The 21,033-nt window shown below is 40.2% G+C and overlaps 1 protein-coding gene across 1 annotated transcript in view; it reads left to right on the forward strand.

Annotated features, from left to right (window-relative positions):
• Positions 1–634: 634 nt before the first annotated feature.
• COPG1 (COPI coat complex subunit gamma 1) overlaps positions 635–21,033 on the forward strand; it is a 28,234-nt gene continuing 7,835 nt past the window's right edge. The window contains exons 1-19 of the mRNA XM_081935209.1: positions 635–895; positions 4,645–4,697; positions 4,789–4,869; positions 5,182–5,253; positions 6,138–6,217; positions 6,911–6,986; positions 7,205–7,297; positions 7,761–7,847; positions 7,962–8,119; positions 8,872–9,005; positions 9,610–9,677; positions 12,489–12,677; positions 12,794–12,889; positions 13,875–14,118; positions 14,691–14,766; positions 15,400–15,503; positions 17,393–17,518; positions 18,155–18,223; positions 18,979–19,121. Of these exons, the coding sequence (XP_081791335.1) occupies positions 859–895; positions 4,645–4,697; positions 4,789–4,869; positions 5,182–5,253; positions 6,138–6,217; positions 6,911–6,986; positions 7,205–7,297; positions 7,761–7,847; positions 7,962–8,119; positions 8,872–9,005; positions 9,610–9,677; positions 12,489–12,677; positions 12,794–12,889; positions 13,875–14,118; positions 14,691–14,766; positions 15,400–15,503; positions 17,393–17,518; positions 18,155–18,223; positions 18,979–19,121 (1,986 nt within the window). The 5' untranslated portion in view covers positions 635–858. The remainder of the gene's footprint in view (positions 896–4,644; positions 4,698–4,788; positions 4,870–5,181; positions 5,254–6,137; positions 6,218–6,910; positions 6,987–7,204; positions 7,298–7,760; positions 7,848–7,961; positions 8,120–8,871; positions 9,006–9,609; positions 9,678–12,488; positions 12,678–12,793; positions 12,890–13,874; positions 14,119–14,690; positions 14,767–15,399; positions 15,504–17,392; positions 17,519–18,154; positions 18,224–18,978; positions 19,122–21,033) is intronic.

The following is a 21,033-nucleotide window of genomic DNA, read 5'->3' on the forward strand; positions in this document are numbered from 1 at the left end:
GATTTCCCCATCTCCTGCCAGGTAATGGGAATATAAAACGATTGGAATCTTTTTACTGAATTTGTTTATTGTGCAAACAATGAAACTTTTTCAGGAAAACAAAAATAGGTAACAATAGGGAAAAAAAAGGGGGGGAGGCCAGTTTGGATCAGAACTCCAGCTATTTTTTTTCCTGGAAAATAATTCCAATGAGCACACAGAAGTGTTGACAGCTCCAAAAAACCGGGGGCGGGGCGGGGGGGGGAAACGAAAAAAAAGGTCGAGGTTTTCCAAAGGAAACGGAGATGGTCTGGAAAGAAACCTCCATCTCTTCTACACCAGAAAAAAAAAGCAACGCCAACGTAATCTAAAACAGTTATAAACGGGACGCGGTTTCCCCGCTTGCTTCCAACGCACACAGCTTTCCCCACACTCTCCACTTCCGCCCTTTGTCGCCTTGCCCGAGATTGGCTGCCAGTCTTCCTTTCCGACCTGAAGCGGTTGCTCGCGATCATTGGCTTGCAAGGCCCGTGACGTCACCGTCCGGCCTATTTCCCGTCGTTTCGCCTTTCTCTTGCCGGCTGCAATGAGAGCTCTCTGCAGCCCGCCCGGTGACGAGTGCGGCTGCGCGTCGCTGAGATGGTGAGCTGTCTCTCAACTTTGTCTTGCTGGCAGGAAGTGGCCCCTGTGCAGGAAGTGGAGATTTCCACGCAGATGCGGACTGTCTACCTGGCGCTGTCGTTCCCCATCCTTTCTGTTCTGTCTGTCGCGGCGTCTTCCGTCCTCCCGTCCCTTTCCCCTGGGGTGGGGTGAGGTTAATAATCCGGTACCTTCTCCCGCGCCTTCTTCTTTACCCGGTTCTGCGCCTCCACGGACAGGATGCTAAAGAAATTTGACAAGAAGGATGAGGAATCAGGTGAGTGGGGAAACCCTATGTAGACCTCCCAGATTTGATGCGGGGCTACTCCCTCCCCGCTATTCCCAGCTTGCAAAGAGCTACCCCATCCCGGCTGCAAAAATCCGGATAGTAGCAAAAAAATGCTTCGGACTTTTCCATAACTCCCCTTGGCTTCCAGCTAAGCTAGCCGTGGTCAGGATGTTTGCAGGATCTCCAGGGGCTGAAATTACGGGAGCTGCAATCCAATGAGGAATGAGTGAAGTGCCCTATATTAGGAAGGGAGAAAAATACAACCCTCCTATTTTAGGAATGAAGTGTTACTGCATCAGAGATGTGTGGTGTAAATTATTCATTGCAACTAATAAGAATGTACCGTCTCTATCCAATTCTTGTTAAGAGAAAGAACTACAGGTAGTCCCCGATTTACAACAGTTCATTTAGTGACTGTTCGGAGTTACAGCAGCACTGGAAAAAGTGACGTATGACTCGTTTTTCACAGTTACAACCATTGTGGCATTTCTCCAAGGTCATGTGATCAACATTCATATTTATGACAGTTGTAGCGTCTCAGGGTCCTGTGATCCCGTTTTGCAACCTTCTGACAAGCAAAATCAATGGGGAAGCCATATTCACTTAACAACCAGGTTACTAAGTTATCAACTACCATATTCACTTAACAACTACGGCAAGGATTGTAGTGAAATGGGGCAATTAACAAATTCTCACTTAACAACAACAGTTTTGGGCTCAATTGTGGCCGTAATTCGAGGACTGTCTTTAGTGTCTCTTGATTGTGCTGAATAAAGCATGGTAGGATTTCTTTAATGAAAGACAAAATGACATAACACCGACAATTAGATCTTATTATAATAGCACTATCTCTTTTCACTTTTGGGGTAACCCTATAATAATAATAATAATAAATATTTATTTCTTAGCCGCACCCTCTCCCGAAGGACTATAAAAGAATGAATTTTCTACAGATTTATAGGAATATTTAATCTACTTTTTATTTCCTAAATTGTTATTAAAAACAAAAGAACTTTTAGATTTAATTGTAAGCTTCCCAGAGTCACTTTTCATAGTGAGGTGGGGGGCATATAAATATAAAATATAAACTTTTCCCCTGAAACAGAGATTAGATGTTATTGGGTAGTTATTCTCTATCAGCAAAACCCAATTCTTAGGATTGTTGTGTGGAAAATAGCGTACAAGACTATTAGATGTGATCGCTGCCTTGAATCATATTTTTAAAAAGGTGTGATATAATAATAATAATTGAAGATTGCACAGACTGACTAAAAATAGGAACAATGGTGCATTGGAATATCTGCAAGAAATAATATTTGCCTTTAAGCAAGAACTGGTTGGACTATAAAATAGACCTAGTAATTGAAAATGAAAAAGCTAAAGTGCTCTGGGACTTAGAATTCAAGCAGACAAGGACCTGCCACATAACATCCCAATCTTAACAATTGTCATAAGAAAGACAAAAAAAGTCTGCATGATGAACTTGGCTGTACCTGGAGACAGCAGAATAGAAGAGAAAGAACTGGAGAAAATAAAGACCTAAAAATAGAAGTAGAACAACTGTGGCAAAGGAAAGCAAAGATAGTACCTATAAAAATAAGTGCCCTTGGTGCAATCCCAAAACATCTGGAGACCATTTGAACACCATTGGCATTGACAAAATCACCATCAAGCAGTTATAAAAGGCAGTTTTACTCAGAACAGCTTACATCCTGCGACACCTGCAACAATGCTTTTAACACCATCAAACAAGAACATTGCCTATCCCAGGTCCTGGGAAGGGGCACTCAATTAGTGGATAAAATGCCAAATCCAGGCTAAATAATCAATAATAATAATCTAATAATAATAATAATAATAATAATAATAATAATAATAATAATAATAATAATAATAATAATAATAATAATAATAGGACTAATGTTGGGGACATAGCATTTAATTATTAGCTGAGAAGAAGATGCAATGAATAGTTCCCTGCAATTATTGACTTTACCATATAACTTTGAAGAAAGATGCAAACATCACAGTGGAGATCAAAATTAAGGAGCTGAAGATGAAATTACCACAATCTGCTCAGTACATTAAAAAAGGGTGTTATAACTTGAATAGGCACAGAGATGACTGCTTACCTGGTTAAGATGATAGACCAGTATCTAAAAATTAAATTATTTGAGAATCTTCAGTTGTGGAGGTGGAAGGAAAGCCAGGGAATTTAACAAAAGTGTTAACTTTTCATGGTAACTTAATTTAAGACATAATGAATGGAAGGAATATCACGCTAAGAAAAAGGAACTATTAACACAGACTATTGTTAAATCAGATAATTTGTTTATCATGAAAGTGATGGGCATCTATTTGGACAATTTTAAAAGAAATGACATGGAGAAGAATGTTGTTAATTTGTAATTGCTATATGGATAATTCTCAGTTGAGCCACAGATTTCTGTTGGTAAGCAACACAGTTGTTCAGTGAATTTTGTGAATCACTGAAGTTGTTAACAACACAGTTGTCAAGTGAATCTGGTGTCCCCATTGACTTTGCTTGTCAGAAGGTCTCAGGAGGTGATCTCATGAACCCAGGACACTGCAAGCATCATAAATACATGCCAGTTACTAAGCATCCAATTTTAATCAGATGACCATGAAAATACTACAAGGTCATAAGTGTGAAAAATAGTTGTAAGTCACTTTTTTCGGTGCTGTTGTAACTTTGAATGTTCACTAAATGAATGATTGTAAGTCAAGGATTACCTGTATGCTACCTCCAAAATTAGGGGCTACATGTTCTTAAATAATATAACCCTGAGTTATATTATTTAAGAACATGTAGCCCCTGATCTTAAAGGTCGCATACAGGTAATCCTTGATTTACAACAATTCATTTAGTGAACATTCAAAGTTGTATGGTATCCCCAGGACGGTATCGTTGTGTTCATGGCTTCTTTTGAAATCTGCAAGATTCTTGTCAAATGCAATGCTGAACTAGATAATCCTTGGTTCCATTCCAGCACAATCTTATGACTTTTTACAAACCAACCTTGTCCATGTCATGTGAAACTTCTCTGTATCTTATTCTTTTTTCCTTTCTCTACTTTTCCATCCTCAAATGCACACTCTCCCTTCTCAGAATCCTTGTCTTATAACCCAGCTTCCCCATAGCCTTGTTGGCAACCTTGAGTCGCCATGTGCAAATAGGCGGCAATATACATTTCCAAATAAATAAATATCGAGAAACATGAGCAGCGGATCAAGATGCTAAAGTAGCGACCAATTAAAAGCAGCAGCTGCAGCTGACTAGAAGTGGTGTGCTTTTTATATGGCAGTAAAGAATGTATCTCCCTAGCTTTTAATTTCTCATTGTAACATTAACTATTCTTTTAATAGTCAAAGATCTTTTTGTTTGTGAGTTGCATTATTCCTTTCTTGTGTATTTTTCACATGAAGTTGAGAAATACAGAATGTTATTTGACCTTTAATTGCAATTGATCCCACTTAATTGCAAGGCCAAGTTAATATTTTGTGCCATTTCGGTGCCATTTGCACTTGAAAAGTTTCATAATTGCTTAGAATGACTGCATTTCTTCCTCTTTTAATCGCTCCAGCTTTTGTTCTTATGTTTCTTTCAGGAATGTTAATTTTTATTAAGGGGCAAATGAACCTGGACTTTTCCAATTTAAATTTTGCCTATGGGAAAACCTTGATCATTAATTAAATTGACTTATCTTACATTGCAGGGGGAGGTTCCAATCCGTTCCAACACTTGGAAAAAAGTGCTGTGCTGCAAGAAGTAAGTTCCCAAATAATGCCTGTCTTTTCTTCTAAGGCGAAAGCCCCTGAATATATCCCAAAATTCTTATGTCTACATTTCTCTGTCCTAGGCCCGAGTTTTCAACGAGACACCTATAAATCCTCGGAAATGCGCTCATATCCTCACAAAGATTTTGTATCTCATAAACCAGGTAAAAGAGAGATTTTATTTACAAGGGCTTCATAATACTTGCTCTGCTTGCCAACATTATAGTTAAATTGCTAGAATTCCTTCAGTTCTTTTTTCAGTGATAAAGGAGCCAGCAGTTGCCTCAAAGAGCTCCTGCATGGTCTGAGGGCAACATGAAAGGTGACTCTTTGTGATGGGATCATCGGCTGTCACTAACTTTTCCTCTCAGCTGGGTTAACTCTAGTCGTGAGCTTCTCTTGGTTAGTCTCTTGGCTAGTATTTGTACCTTCTGGCACAAATACTAGCCAATGTGAGTTTTTTCTTTTCATTCTAGGGAGAGCATCTTGGTGTGATGGAAGCCACCGAATCGTTCTTTGCAATGACCAAACTGTTCCAGTCCAATGATGTGAGTCTTTCATTGTGCATTTTGACATTTACTTAGGCTGGAAAGTGGATGTAGGGTCTCTGTTTGGAAGCTCCATTGTCGTGGGTTGTTCTAGGGATAAAATTACACACATGTACAGGATAAGCTTTTGATCCCCAAGTATGATCAGTTTATTACTTAAATACTAATTAAGCATTTTCTTGGAAAACTAACTTGTAAGCATATTTGAAACGTATTCTAGTGCATCTACAGTGTCTATACTTTTTATAGGTGATGCTTTACTCTTATCTCACAGTTAACGTATACCTATTAACATTTTTTTCCTTATTGCTGTGTGTCTATTGTTTTTATACTTCTTTCCATAAGCCTATGTTTTTAGTTCTGTTTTTAGATATCCTTGAATCTATGCTTCTATACATACTTTACTTTCCAATTTGAACATTTTGTGCTATAGAATCCCAATTTTCTTTTGGAAATAACCCATTTCTTTCTCTCTTGCGTCATCTTTCAGTTACCAGCCCTTCAAAAGGGACTAGTTGCCCCCTCTGGATTTGGTAGCTGGCTGTCTCTAGTCTAGTCAGAGCTCTGTTGGGCCTCTGAAAGGGGGGCCTAGGTACTTTGCTGAGCTCACTAGGGATTGATGTCACTGTTGGGGTGACAACTTTGGCATCTTGCTCTCACGATGGCTTAATGCCAGGCTCCATTTGCACATACCATGTGTCTCTCGACAAAATATTTCCTATTTATTATTTCCTATTCTGGCTTCTCAGTTTTGATTTGGGTTATCCAGATGCTATCGGGTTATCCAATATACAGGGACCTCATCTTTTCCTGCAATATTGACCACTTTATATGTCCTGTCAATATCTGTACATTCTAAGTCTGTGATTTGCTCTTTGTGTTAGCCAACTCTCCGCAGAATGTGTTACCTGACCATCAAAGAGATGTCTAGCATTTCGGAAGATGTCATTATAGTAACAAGCAGGTAATTTCCTTCTTGAATCAATCAAACTATATAACATTTCAATCATATAAGCTGTGGGGGAGGAGCAGCTGTATTAAAAATAGATAATGAAACTGGAGTCATTAGCAAGTAAAAATAAATGGTAGTTTTTTTAAAAGCTATTGAAACACTTATATAAAAAGCTCTCACCACTTAATTGGTTTGAGTTATCCAAACACATATACAGCAAGATTTTGATACGTGTTGCCCTCCTTCTCTCTCTCTCCTCTCTTCCCTTTTTGCTTTTTAATTATATGATTTATAATTAATAATAATTTTAAGTAAGGTTCATAATAATATTAACCGCATTCAAAATATTAAATGATGTCTACCAATGTTAGTCAATAATAGCTCTGTGTGTGTATGTGTGTTAGATATACACCTGTGGGTTGTTTCACTTGTCTTAGCATGTGCTACACATCCAACCATCGGGATCTATGAAGCAGGGTTAATGATTTAGGGCAATGGGTGAATCTGATCTCACCCTCTCACTGTTTCCACAATGAAATGCTAAGTTGATAATATGCATTGTGTATATCTTGTGATATACACAGCACCTATGTATTGAAAGACATTATGTTCCAACTGAGATCCCCAGGGAAGTCAATTTTTGGAGTCTTAACATCTGATATAATAAATCCATAGTACTAACATCTCTATTCCATTTTTGTCCAGCTTAACAAAAGATATGACAGGAAAGGATGACAACTATAGAGGCCCCGCTGTGCGAGCGCTGTGCAAAATTACAGACGTACGTAGGAAACCTTTGCATCTTTTGCAATCCTTGTCATTTTTTACATCTTCCCATCATTATCTGCATCTTCCTTTGTTTTGTTCTTTGTGGGTGTTCTTTCCCTTTTCCTGCATTGTTTGCTCCTTTACTATGGTCCTTGTCCATTCTTGGAAGTTGTGGGAGATGTTCTTCTGTGTCCTTTCCAACCAGACTCTCATGCTCTGCCTTCCCTGTAGACCACCATGCTGCAATCTATTGAGCGCTACATGAAGCAGGCGATCGTCGACAAGGTTCCCAGTGTGTCCAGCTCTGCCTTGGTGTCATCTTTGGTACGTGTGCTTGCAGAATTTATGAAATAGGCAAGAAATTATGAGCGCTTATTGTCCAACGGGGCACTTTTTTAAAAAAAAAAAAGTGAAAATTTTGACAGAAAACCTCACCTGACCCAGACATAGAAAGAATTGACAGATGAATAGTTCTTTGTCGATTCTGTGAGTAGTAGAATGGTGCATGGCCATTCTGAATTGATGGAGCAATTTCACTGTCTGGAAAAAGCAAGGATGTGGCTGTGTGTTAGTTTTTGCTAGATTATTTTAAAGGCACAAACTGTCACTATTTTAGATCACGAATAAGACAGAAAGAGAGAATAAAAAAATAATGATGTAATGCAACTCCTGGGCCACAAAACTTCTAATTTTGGGCGGGGGGGAGCTATTCTATGCCAATTGCAATGTTTCTGTTTGACATTTGAAGCAACTTCTTGCTATGTTCTCTGTTTTTCTTCCTTTACAGCACCTTCTAAAGACGAGTTTTGATATAGTAAAACGTTGGGTGAATGAAGCTCAGGAGGCAGCATCTAGTGATAATATCATGGTCCAAGTAAGAGTTTTGAAACTAATCCAGAGTGTATAATGCTGTGCGGTCTGATGAATTTATGTGTACAAATATAGAAATAAAGTTGACAGGTTATCTTCCTTTGCTACCCTGTTCCAGTATCATGCTCTTGGCTTGCTGTATCACATTCGTAAGAATGATCGCTTGGCTGTCAACAAGATGCTAAACAAGTTCATGCGTCATGGGTTGAAGTCACCTTTTGCCTACTGCATGATGATTCGAGTCGCCAGTAAGCTGCTTGAAGAAGAAGCTGGAGGGTAAGAAAAGGACATCTTTCTGTCTTCAAAATATGATGTATGTAAGTAGGTCTACAGCATGGGTGTCAAACTCGCAGCATCATGTTGCCATTATGTGACGTTTCACTATGTTTTTTCCCTTCACGGAGCTGGGGTTGGTATGGCCTGCGTATGACGCATGTGGCCCATGGGCCACCTGTTTGACACCCCTGGTCTATAGAGCCAGTCCAGTGTAAGTGATTAAAGGCACCAGGCTAGAAACAGGGAGACCATGAGTTCTAGTCCAATATATGTCCTCACCAACCACTACGTGTCCTCACCAACACATATCCAAACCATGCCCCACTAATACATGTCCAAACACTTATTCTGTACCATATTGTATTTTTTGGGTCTCCAGTAAAGACACAATTGCATAAGCCACTGTCTCTGTTGGTATGTCTATAAAATATTATAGGCACATCAATAGAGATACTAGCAATCTGTTGATTTTCTTAAACTTGCTATTTAACTCACAAAACAAGATTGAGCAGAATGAATTATTGACGATTTAGTAATATTTTATCATCTGCAATTGTCTGTTTAAATTTAAAGAATGCTGGCTGGTGTTTGCACCATCTGATCAGCAATTTCAACCCAATACTTATAAACTTAACTTTAATCACAGAAAAAAAAAGAACCAGTCATTGGTGTTTAAATGAAGTGGGTGATAATGGATGTTTGAATCTAATATTTCTTTTTCTTTCTTTTTTTCTTTTTCTTTCTTGTCCTAGCCGGGATAGTCCACTGTTTGATTTCATTGAAAACTGCTTACGGAACAAGCATGAAATGGTGGTCTATGAAGCAGCATCGGCCATTGTTAACCTGCGTGAATGCACAGCTAAGGAACTGGCACCTGCTGTGTCTGGTAATGGTGACATTTTTTTTTCATGATTTCATGCTTAAGGTTTGCTGAGCTACTTGACATGTATTGGTTTGGTTTATTAATTCTAAATGAGGTTTTACTGGCTGCAAAATGAACTTTGTTGCTGTATTTATGTAAGGTTACTAACACTTTCAGCCATGTGGCTTCATGTTTAGATGTTGGACTGTATTGCAGAGTAATATCAATATAGTGACAACTCATAGAGCAACAACTTTGTGTGCGTGTGTGGTGTGTGTGCAGTTTACTTAGCTCTGTCTAATGGTCTCAGTGAAAGGGCCTGATCTTGTAATAAGGGGTGTGTGTATGTGTGTGTGTGTCAGTTTTTCAAAAGAGGAAAGAAGCTTAATGAGGGAAACAAACAAGGAACCAAAGAAGATACTACTTGCAATCTCCCAGTTGACAGTTTATAAATTATTAAAGTAAAATGTACATTTATGCCTTCTTTGGGGCATTTTTGAAGGATATAAGCTGGTCTTTTCTGCATAATTTCCCTGGTATCTTATATAGTGAGGCTGCTAATAATGGGTCTGAATCATCCTTTTATAAAATGGTGGGAGTAACGTTTTATATATGTTACCTTTCCTAGTGTTGCAGTTGTTCTGTAGTTCACCCAAAGCAGCTCTTCGCTATGCAGCCGTCCGAACCCTCAACAAGGTAAGATGGATCCAAGAAATTGAACCTGAAATCTAGAGCATAACTGTTCATGATTGCTTTCTGAAGACTCAATTTGGAATCCAAGCATCTCCGCTCTGGCTGTTGGGTATTCTAAGTTCCTCATGTGAGGCCCAACTTCTGTCCCTGTGGCAGTGTAGGAAGATCAGGAGATCAATCCTGGCTTTGTGTTTACCTATGAAATTCTCTTCATGAGAGAACCTTAATTTTCTTATACTTTGCTATCTTTTTGGACACTTAGCAAATCTTATTTTTCCAAATAAAGGCAGAATGGCTCTTGCATTTAAAAAAAGAGAGAGAGAGAGAGAGAGATTGTTTCATATCCCAGGATCAAACTTTGATTGAAGATCCTGGTGAGTAAACTGTAATTTTACTAAAAAGAGAAGAATCTGGATTAGTGGAAATTGTGGTCTAAAAAGAACAGGATTGAAGGGATGAAGACTGAATGAACCAGAAGCAAGCAAAAGGGGTGGGGGAATGAGGAGCACATGACTAGATACACTCCTGGCAAAATAGATGTATCTGGCTCACTCTTTCCAGATATATATTTGATTTAATAATAATAATAATAATAATAATAATAATAATAATAATAATAATAATAATTTATTCAATTTCTAGACCGCCCCCTCTCCCCGGAGGGACTCGGGGCGGTGTACAGGAATAAATTTAAAACATACATACAATCATACACATAGGTAAAAATCAAATTAAACAACCCCTGTACAATTTATAAAAATTAAAAAACAGACCCTAAAACCAATCCAAAAAATTTAAAAATAGAACTGAGGTGGGATAGGTGGAATTAGGCCAAGCCGGCTAGCTGGAATAGGTGGGTTTTAAGTTTCTGACAGAAGGAGCGGAGATCCGTAGTCATTCTAATGTCGGGGGGGAGGTCATTCCAGAGGGTCGGGCCCATCACAGAGAAGGCCCTTCCCCTAGGCGTCGCCCGCTGGCACAGCCTAGTGGACGGCACCGGGAGGAGTCCCTCTCTGTGTGAGCGAATCAGCCGAAGGGATGTATGGGGCAGGATACGATCCCGCAAATAACTAGGTCCTGTGCCTCCTTAAAAATGATGGTCAACACTTTGAAGCGCACCCGAAAAGCCACAGGCAGCCAGTGCAGCCCGCGCAGGAGAGGTGTTACGTGGGAGTAGCTAGAGACTCCCGAGATTGCCCGCGCGGCCGCATTCTGAACCAGCTGCAGCCTTCGGGTACATCTCAAGGGGAGCCCCATGTAGAGAGCGTTACAGTAGTCTAGCCGGGACGTCAGAAGCGCATGAGTGACTGTGCGAAGGGCGCTCCGGTCCAATAGGGAACGCATTTGGCGCACCAGGTGAACCTGGTGGAACGCCCCCCTGGCCACGGCTGTCACATGGTCATCCATGGACAGCCGGGTATCCAGAAGGACACCCAAATTGCGTATCCACGGGGGCCAGACGTTTGCCCCCAATGGCCAGTGATGGGGTAAATTGGTTGAACCGGGGCGCCGGTAGCCACAGCCACTCAGTCTTGGACGGGTTGAGCTTGAGTCTGTTACTTCCCATCCAGATCCGTACGGCTTCCAGACACCGGGACATCACTTTGATAGCATCGTTGGGGTGGTTTGGGGTAGAAATGTACAGCTGGGTATCATCCGCGTACAGATGGTAGTCTACCCCAAACCCACGAATGATCTCTGCCAGCGGCTTCATATATGTATTGAACAGGAGAGGTGAGAGGACCGACCCTTGTGGCACCCCACAAGAGAGCGGCCTCGAGGTCGACCTCTGCCCCCCTGCCAATACAAATTGCACTCGGCCAGAGAGGTAGGAGGAGAACTACCGCAAAACGGTGCCCCTCACCCCCAACCCCTCCAATCGATGCAATAGTATACCATGGTCGATGGTATTGAAAGCCGCCGAGAGATCTAATAGGACCAGGATGGAGGAGCAACCCCCATCTCTGGCCCTCCAGAGATCATCCACCAACGCGACCAATGCCGTCTCCGTGCTGTGGCCGGGCCGGAAACTGGACTGGCGCCGGTCCAGATAATCATTTTCCTCCAAGTGGCGCGGAAACTGTTGTGCCACCACACTCTCTACAACCTTCGCCAGGAAGCAAAGGTTGGAGACGGGACGGTAGTTGGCTAACAGAGCTGGGTCCAGGGAAGGCTTCTTGAGGAGGGGCCTCACCACCGCCTCTTTCAGGGCGGCCAGCAGAAACCCTTCACTCAAGGAAGCGTTGACTAATTCCTGGAGCCAGCCTCGTGTGACCTCCCAGGATGCCAGTACAAGCCAGGAGGGACACGGGTCCAATAAACATGTGGTGGCTCTCAGTCGCCTACGCAACCTGTCCATATCTTCGGAAGCAACAGAGTCAAACTCCTCCCAGAATGGGACCTCACGACCCGACTCCGACGTCCCTTCCAGACCACTAGTAGGGACCAACTCGCTTCGAATCTGAGCGATTTTGTCCTGCAGATACTCCCCAAATTCCTCTGCTCTGCCCTGCAGAGGAGCTTCCCGCAGCCTCTGTTGGAGGAGGGAGCGGGTCACCCCAAACAGGGTGGCAGGGCGGTTATCTGCGGACGCAATAAGAGTGGCACAATACTGACGCTTGGCCACTCTTAACGCCACAAGGTAAGTCCGTAAATGGGCTCTTACCTGAGTTTGGTCAGATTCAGAGCGTGATGATCTCCATCTGCTCTCTAGGCATCTCTTGTGGCGATTTATGTACATTTAATTTTATAGCAATGCTGTAAAGGTCACCTGATTTGCATGAGGTGAATTCTACTTTGTTTTCTCTTTATTAGGTTGCCATGAAGCACCCGTCTGCTGTGACTGCCTGTAACCTTGACTTGGAGAATCTCGTGACCGACTCCAATCGCAGCATTGCTACCTTGGCCATCACAACTCTATTGAAAACGGGCAGTGAGAGTAGCATTGACCGTCTCATGAAACAGATCTCCTCATTCATGTCTGAAATCTCGGACGAGTTCAAGGCATGGAACCTTATTTGTGTTAGGCCTTCATCGTGTTTCATGTTGTGGGATGGATTGGCTGATGGGGATCATTCTAGTTGTTCATGGTGCTTGTTTAACTCCCCGATTTCATCTAGGTTGTGGTGGTTCAGGCTATCAGTGCCCTCTGTCAAAAATATCCACGCAAGCATGCGGTCCTTATGAGTTTCCTCTTCACAATGCTACGTGAGGAGGTAAGCTTGGCTGCTTGAGATGTTGTCATTATTGTTGACTCTTTGCTGTGCAGAAAAACAAAAGAGTTTTTCCTTCCTTGTTTGCTTGCTTTGAAATTTAAAGAGAACTTGTAACAGAGCAGTTTTCAATTTCAAAAGGTTATAGCAAAAATAGGACCCAGTCTCCTTCAGTCAATGTTGTTGGTGACTTTGACAAATCAGGGTATCTGTGCCTCCAATATTGTAGGATCCCGGTGGCTAGACCAACTCTGCATTACTATATATTTCATAGGCAGATAGGCTGCCAGTGATCCTCTGATAAGTAATAATTGATGATCTCAGCCTGAACACACAAATATTTATCCATATAGGATTGTGCCTATAGCAGAAGTGTTAGCCTCATTTCCAGAAATTTCCTTTCATTTCCTAAGAAATGGATAAGCATATCTCTGCATGCTGAAGGCCAGTTCCCCAGGCTGTAGAAAAAGAATAAATTGGTGCCTATTTACAAAGACATGAAGCAGAGTGGAGTAAGAAATGGACAAAATTGTTCAAAGATTGTTCAAAGAAAAATACAGTGATTAAACCTGAATTAAAAATTAGCAACCAATATTTGTTAGGAACTTTAATTTTGTGTACTAACAGGCCAGTTTTCTGGGACTATGCAGCATAGTTAGATTTTTTTTTTTACTTTTCGCCAGTCATTTGCATACAAAAGAGTTCACATAGTGGAGCTCTTTCTAGAAAAGTAGGACAGAAGTGTAAATTCTTCCAATACAAATTGATCCACAGTATCTTGGGTAGCTTGATCAGATGTCTTCTATGTAATTCTTGCAGTACCCTTTTATCATAAGACCAAGTCATAAGAAAAACAGCCTAGAAATTGAGATCATACAGGTTTTAGTCTTGGCTTGCCTAGATGTGTATTCTTTATAAAATAATGAGCTAGCATGTGAGGAAGGCAAGCCTAATCTGTCATTCTGATCCATTCTCCTTATCTACTTAGGGTGGCTTTGATTACAAACGAGCCATTGTTGAATGTATCATCAGTATCATAGAAGAAAATGTTGAAAGCAAGGAAACCGGCCTCTCTCACCTATGCGAGTTCATTGAGGATTGTGAATTCACTGTCCTGGCCACCCGAATTCTCCACTTGCTGGGCCAGGAAGGGCCAAAGACCAACAATCCTTCAAAATATATTCGTTTCATTTACAACAGAGTCGTCTTGGAACATGAAGAAGTCAGGGCAGGTATGTGCACTAGAACAAAAACATGCCATAAGAATTTTGGAAACTTAGGTGGGTTCTTGGTCTGTTTTTCACCATCATCATTTCTAACTGGTAGCAGCTTTCTGGTGTCCCCAAGCAAGGATCTTTTACAGTCCTGCTTGGGAGATTCTGAAACTGGATATTTGACTGGATATTAGAGGCCCAGCTTTTCTCCTTTGGATTTGTTGTAGCAGTTGAACTCTTTTATCACCAGATGATAGAGAACATTTTGAAATAAACACATTTTACTTAATTTCTTCTGAATTTCATCTACACGTAGAAAATAGTTGAATGGGTTGGGAGAATTGCTAATTGAGCTAAATGGGAATCAGGAAACTAGGACATATTCAAATACTTTAAAGAACTCTACCTGTTAGCTTTAGATAAGTACTCAAATCCATTTAACCTTGGAACTGTTTTAATAACGTTTTCCTAATCATATTTGGCTGCAGTAACATTATATACAAATAGCTAAATAAATGACAAACATCTTCCTTGTCTTCCTTGTCTTTTCCAGTTAATCACTCCTCCTACCTTTTTTCACTGGTTTGCAGGTGCAGTGAGTGCTCTGGCTAAATTTGGGGCTCAGAATGAGGAAATGCTACCAAGCATCCTAGTGTTACTGAAAAGGTGAGCTTTAAGAATAGCAGCTTGCCCACATGGCAAATTTGGAAAACGTAAAATGCCATATAAAAATGTAAGTGAAAATTTAGTCTGTGCCGAAGCGACAATAAATCTCTAAGGATGATTAGATTCTGTATCACCAGGGCATATTGAGCATATTTTTGAGCCATTTTCCAATTTTCTTACATGGCCAATGACTGGGATCTGATTATACTTTCTAAAAAATGTTAATGCAAGCCTATAAGTCCTCAACCTTTAACCAGTCACATACTGACTGTTCAAAGTTACCACAAACTCCCCAGATGCTGCTTATGACCTAGTTTCAAAGTTATGGCAGCCACAGCACCTCCACAATCACTCATCCACCCAAGGGAGATCAGGGCAGCTCTAGCAGGTGCGAATTAGCTGGAGCTTGCAAGCCCCTAGCTTCCTTCCATTGCAGGTACAAACTATCTTGTCCCACTTTTATGTAAGAAAACAACATTATTTGCACACATTTGTATCCTGTTGTGGTAATGTGTCATGTTATGTTTCCTGATTGGTTACACTGATTTAATGTTCTAGATGGGGGGGGGGGGTGTCTAAGAAAATATACATTCCTCCAATTAAGCAGAACCCTCTTTTAAAAAAAAACTTCAGGTGTGTGATGGATGACGACAACGAAGTCAGAGACAGGGCTACTTTCTACTTAAGCGTATTGGAGCAGAAGCAAAAGGCCCTCAACGCTGGCTACATTCTGAACGGTATCCTAAGTTCATTATTCATTGCTTTTTTTAAAAAAAAATTAAGTCACTCATGTTGATGGACCTTTACACATGATAAAACACGTAAATGTTGAAAATTGTTAAATGACCTCAAGTCATTTACAACATTCATCTCAGTAAAAATTTGAAAATCACGATATTTCGGCATGGTGGAGGCTGTAAAACTTTAAGCTTCTATTTTTGAAAATAGAAATCTTAAATTGCTTAAGAGCTAAAAGCAGTCTGATGTAGTTTGCTCAGACTTCATAAAGTTATAAATTGCATTCAGACTAGAAAGAAAGATATTTTCCTCTATCCAAATCCCGGAATGATGCAAAGATTTTTACTCATAACTTTCTTTTTATTTATTGCCTTGAATACTTTTCAAGTTGCATGACCTTTGTATTAGGCCATATCCCCACTAGTAAGTAATAATGTCTTTGTCACGATGTTAAAAAGTTTGCTAGGCATGAACTGACATTCAAGAGTTAAACTAAGAAAGAGTTATTGCGCAGGTCATAAAAGTTCTTATCTGAAAGTGATTTTATTGCACATGCGTCACACATTCCAGAACTCATTCCTTTGTTCTTTGTCCGATTGCCAGGGAGCTGGCAACCGGAGCTTTTATTATCAAAATGTAACCAATTAGTTATTTTCTATTTTATTTTATTATTAAAGTTTGTTTATTAATTAGAATATACTTCTTAAAGACTTTTATTTCTTTTCTTAATATCTCAAAAGATATGCTGAAGGGAATCAGCCCGGTCCATTGATCTCAGACTTCTCCAGGGTGTTTTTTTTCCCCCCTGACAGTCTTCTCGTCATCCCAACATCATTGTGTCAGAGATGAGGACAAGCCTTAAATCACCTCTGTTGATTTGGCTGTTTATTTTTCAGAAGCTCAAGTGTTTTGACAGCCATTTAGCCAGGTTATAGATAGGGTTGTAGCGCTATACAATAGGTCTGACAGGGATTCCTATTTTGTGTATTTTGAGAAGTCCGCAAAATCTCACTGGGGCAGCGTCTATTCCTCTTATTTTCCACCATTCCTTCTCCATTATACAGTTGTTTTGTTTGAGTTGGCTGAGATAAGCATTCACTTGTGTGACCATCGTTCTCATCTCTGATGTCTTTGCTGGTCTGTATGCTGAGCGGTCATTGAGCAGGGTGAATGCCTTCACTTCATAATTTATGTGGTTCATTGCCACCGTTGAGCGACCTCAGTTCTTTATTTACGCATTTAAGACACAGCAATCCATTTCTTCTTGAGGGCTGAAAAATGAACAAGGCCAGAGTGAAAGCATGATTTCCTATCCCTGTAGCTGATACGTTTTGGTTTAGGGCAACATTCAGGATTCAAACGCCTGCTGGCTGGCAGTCTTCCTTTGATTGATGGCATTGATGGTCCTTTTTCAATGCCTGTCGGTTAACAGACATGGCTAACATGGCATGAAGAGCAAAGGAGGCGGGCACCCTAATTTCCAGCTCTGCTCCTCTGTGGTAGTAACATTTGCTGTCTGAGCAGACTCTACTTTGATGCATGGCAGAGCCCCCTTGTCCCCTGGGTTTGAGCCTTAAATGGAAACAGATGTATACCAGATGTTGCTTCTCCTCTAGGGATTAGAGGTTTCCAGAAGTAATCTTTTGAGGATATGCTTCAAACACACACATTCATTAGGCTAAATAAATAGATGTCACTACATTTGGAAATAGACACAAGAAATGAAGCTCTGGGGAGGGGGGGGGGGCATTTCAACTGGTAAAAACCCAAGCTCTTTCAATAGAAGGAACCATATGGAAATAGAGAAGAAGATAATTGCCTCTACTCTGATTTAGAAATTGGCAAAGACCTGTCTAGTTTCTTGCAGTTCAACACTTTTCTTTTCCAGGATTGACAGTATCTATCCCTGGCCTAGAGAGGGCTCTGCATCAATATACTCTGGACCCCTCTGAAAAACCCTTTGACCTCAAGTCCGTTCCCTTGGCAACTGCCCCCATCATGGAACAAAGAGCAGGTAAGAGAAAGCAATACTAATAACACTGGATTTACGGTATATACTGCTTCACAGTGCCCCCTTTACAGCCCTCTCTAAGTGGCTTTAAAGAGTCTGCATCTTGCCCCCAACAATCTGGGTCCTCATTTTACCAACCTCAGAAGGATGGAAGGCTGAGTCAACCTTGAGCCGCTCAGAATCGAGCTCCTGAAGTGAGCAATGAGTTGGCCTGCAGTACTGCGTTCTAACCACTGCGCCACCACGGCTCTTATCTTAGAAAGGAAAGCCATTTTCCTGGTCTAGCATGTTTTGGGTTTGATTTGAGAGGGGAAATTTTGGTAGTTACATCTGTGAATTTGTGAAGTGTTTGTCTTTCATTGTATTGGGCATCTAAGAGTACTTCATCTCCCCTTCCATTGCCAACCGATTTACATTTTATCATTAATCTTTTGCATTATTATTGTTACAGACCTGCTGCCAGTTCCAATTATCTCCCATTCCTCTTGCCACTCACCATTTTTTCCCCCTCAGCGGCCTGCAAAAACAAACTCTTTGTTGCGGGAGGATTTGCATCCCTTTTGAATTACCACAGCATACCTTTCAGTCCTGTTTTCTGCATTTTTACACTCTAACTGTGTTTTTTTTGCCCTTCCACAGAAAACACCCCCACCTCTACAGTGAAGCAGTTAGAGAAAATAGCAACAACCCGACAAGATATATTCCAAGGTTTGTTTCCACTGGTTGTTGTATAAAATGAAGTATAATGCAAGATGTTATTTTGTTCTCCATTCAACCTTTTTGATTTCTGGAATCTTATTTCCTTTATAAAAGTTTCTAAAATGAGGATCTTCCAGCTATACTTCTGGTTAAGAACTTCTATATTTAATATAAATTTCAGTCCATGATTTTTCCCCCCATATTACTAATTTCCAACAATAGGAGAACTAGTTTGGTTAAGACAGCAGATTAGAAATTGAGAAATTTTAAATTCTAATCCTGCCTTTTAGAATGAAGCCAACTGAATGACTTTGGGACAGTCATTTTTTCTCACCTTGGAAAGAAGGCAAGGGTAAACCACTTATGAAAAAGGGAGCTGTCCAGATAATTGCCGTAAGCCAGAAATAATTCAAACAAGAATCAGAGTCAAATCTAAACCTTCAATTTTTAATAACTATATTCAGAGTAACACAAAGTACTACCTCAAAAGTATATAATGCAGTAATGACATTAGCACAGAACGAATTGACTTAGAAAAGCCGACTCGTATTGGAGATAGATCCTCACTCAGCATACATTCTTGGGATTGCTGTATTTTTTTAAAAAGTTACTGTTTATTCATATGAAAAAGTCTTTCGACATTGAACCTACCAGATGTAATCTGAAAACTTTCTCCTTTTACACTTATCTCTATAGAAATATGGTCATTATATTAAACAGAAACCTGTATATGGTGTTTTGTTTTTGTTTTTGCTCTCTTTTAGAGCAATTGGCTGCTATTCCAGAGTTCCAGGGTCTTGGCCCACTGTTCAAGTCCTCTCCTGAGCCAGAGGCACTTACGGAATTAGAAACAGAATATGTGATCTATTGTACAAAGCACACATTCTCCAAACACATGGTATTCCAGGTAGGTAGTGTTGAAAAAAAGCACTCGCACAATTAATCTCACTGATATGCTAGAATATAGATGCGTATATTATACCATATTGGTATATCAATAAATAATTATTTCTTTAGCTACACTTTGTGCATTTTGTTGCACTTTTGTATTACCTGATTGTAACATTGGTACAACCAGCTAATGTTATAGGAATAAAACTGAGGTTCACAGTAATTCTCCAGTGCAGCTCTAAAAGAAAGATTGAAAACAATTCTGTTTTGTTTCCATCCAAATGAGGTTACTTGAATCATTCAATGAAAGGGTAGGGTTAGGAAAAACCAATCATATTTTTAAACACTGGTTTATTTCCTCAGATCCTGTTTACCTCTGAATGCAGGTTGTTAAACCAGATTTTAACAAAAGGGAGTAAAGTTAAATAAAAATGGAAACAAAGGCGATCTATCTTCGTTGCTGTCCTGAAGCAAAGGGACTAAACAATGTTGTATGAATTCTCAGATCATATTCACTCTTCAGCGTTACGCTTTCTAGCGGCTGAAGATCTCCTTTAGCTTGATAGATTAAAACTGTGACTAGAGTATTAAATCAGTTGATAAGCAGAAATTCTTTTTTGGCTCTGTGATACTCAGAGGCTTCAATAAGTGGAATTTCTTCCACAGCAGTGTTTCTACCAAAGAGACTAAAAATTTTAGCATTGTTCCAATGTAGATAGACCCGAGGAGATGTGCCCTTCAGTTCAGCTAATAAATATAGAGAGTCTGAAATTATATTAATTGTAATAAGCATAACAGGCCAAGACGACATCATTCTGAAAATACTATTAAACTTCACTGGGACATTTGTTCACTTAGAAATGAATATACTGCAGATTGAATGCTTACAGTTATTAGTTACACTGAAGAAATGCATCTTCGCCTCCTAGAAAGATTTTTAGCTGAATATATTTAATGCCTTAAAAGATAATTTTGGAAGTTGCACAGACTACATACAGGTAGTCCTCGACTTACGACCACAATTGATCCCAAAATTTATGATGCTAAGTGAGACATTTGTTAAATGAATTTTGCCTCATTTAAGAAACTTTCTTGCCACGTTTATTAAGTGAATCCCTGCCATTGTTAAATTAATGACACAGTTGTCTGGCCTCCCCATTGACTTTGCTTGTCAGAAAGTCGTGAAAGTCGATCCCATGACCCTGGGACAGTGCAAACATCATCAATATGAGTCAGTTGCCAAGAGTCTGAATTTTGATCACATGACTATGGGGATGCTTTAATGGTTATAAGCGTGAAAGACAGTCATGAGTCACTTTTTTCAATGCCATTGTAATTTCAGACAGTCACTAAGTGAACTGTTGTAAATTGAGGACTACCTGTACAGTATTATAGGCAAACATTGCTTGTTTCTTTTTTTTTCTTGTTCAAATTTTTATTGGTTTTAAAAGTTTTACAAGGAAAAGGGGTTGTATGGTTATAAAACATTTTGACAGCTACATCCTGCAGGGGGGGGAGAAGCCCCCCCCAGGTCTTACAACTTTTACAAACGAAAATAGAAAAATATCAACATTTACATAGGTATTAGCAGTTTTGAGTTTAACACAAAATCATCAGTATCTTTCAATCATTTGTTTTGAATCACTTCCATAAAGATACATTGTAACAACAATTGCAATAATGTTTCAAATCACTTTTGTGATCTGAGTCTTCTAGTTGTCGCATCCCCCCCCCCCCCCCGGTCCACTGGCAGAGCCTCAGCCCCTCCCTCCTTTGTTTCTTGTGTAACATCCCCCATGTCACCTAAGAGACCACTGTGTTTTTTAGTGAAAGCCTCTGCTTCCACTATTGTGTTGATTCTAATTCTACTGCCCTCCCAGAAAATCAGCATGCCTTCTTGATGGAGCCACCTGAACCAAACCCCATTA

The sequence above is a fragment of the Natrix helvetica genome (assembly GCF_964273705.1).
Source record: "Natrix helvetica genome assembly, chromosome: 1".
Classification (NCBI taxonomy): domain Eukaryota; kingdom Metazoa; phylum Chordata; class Lepidosauria; order Squamata; family Natricidae; genus Natrix; species Natrix helvetica.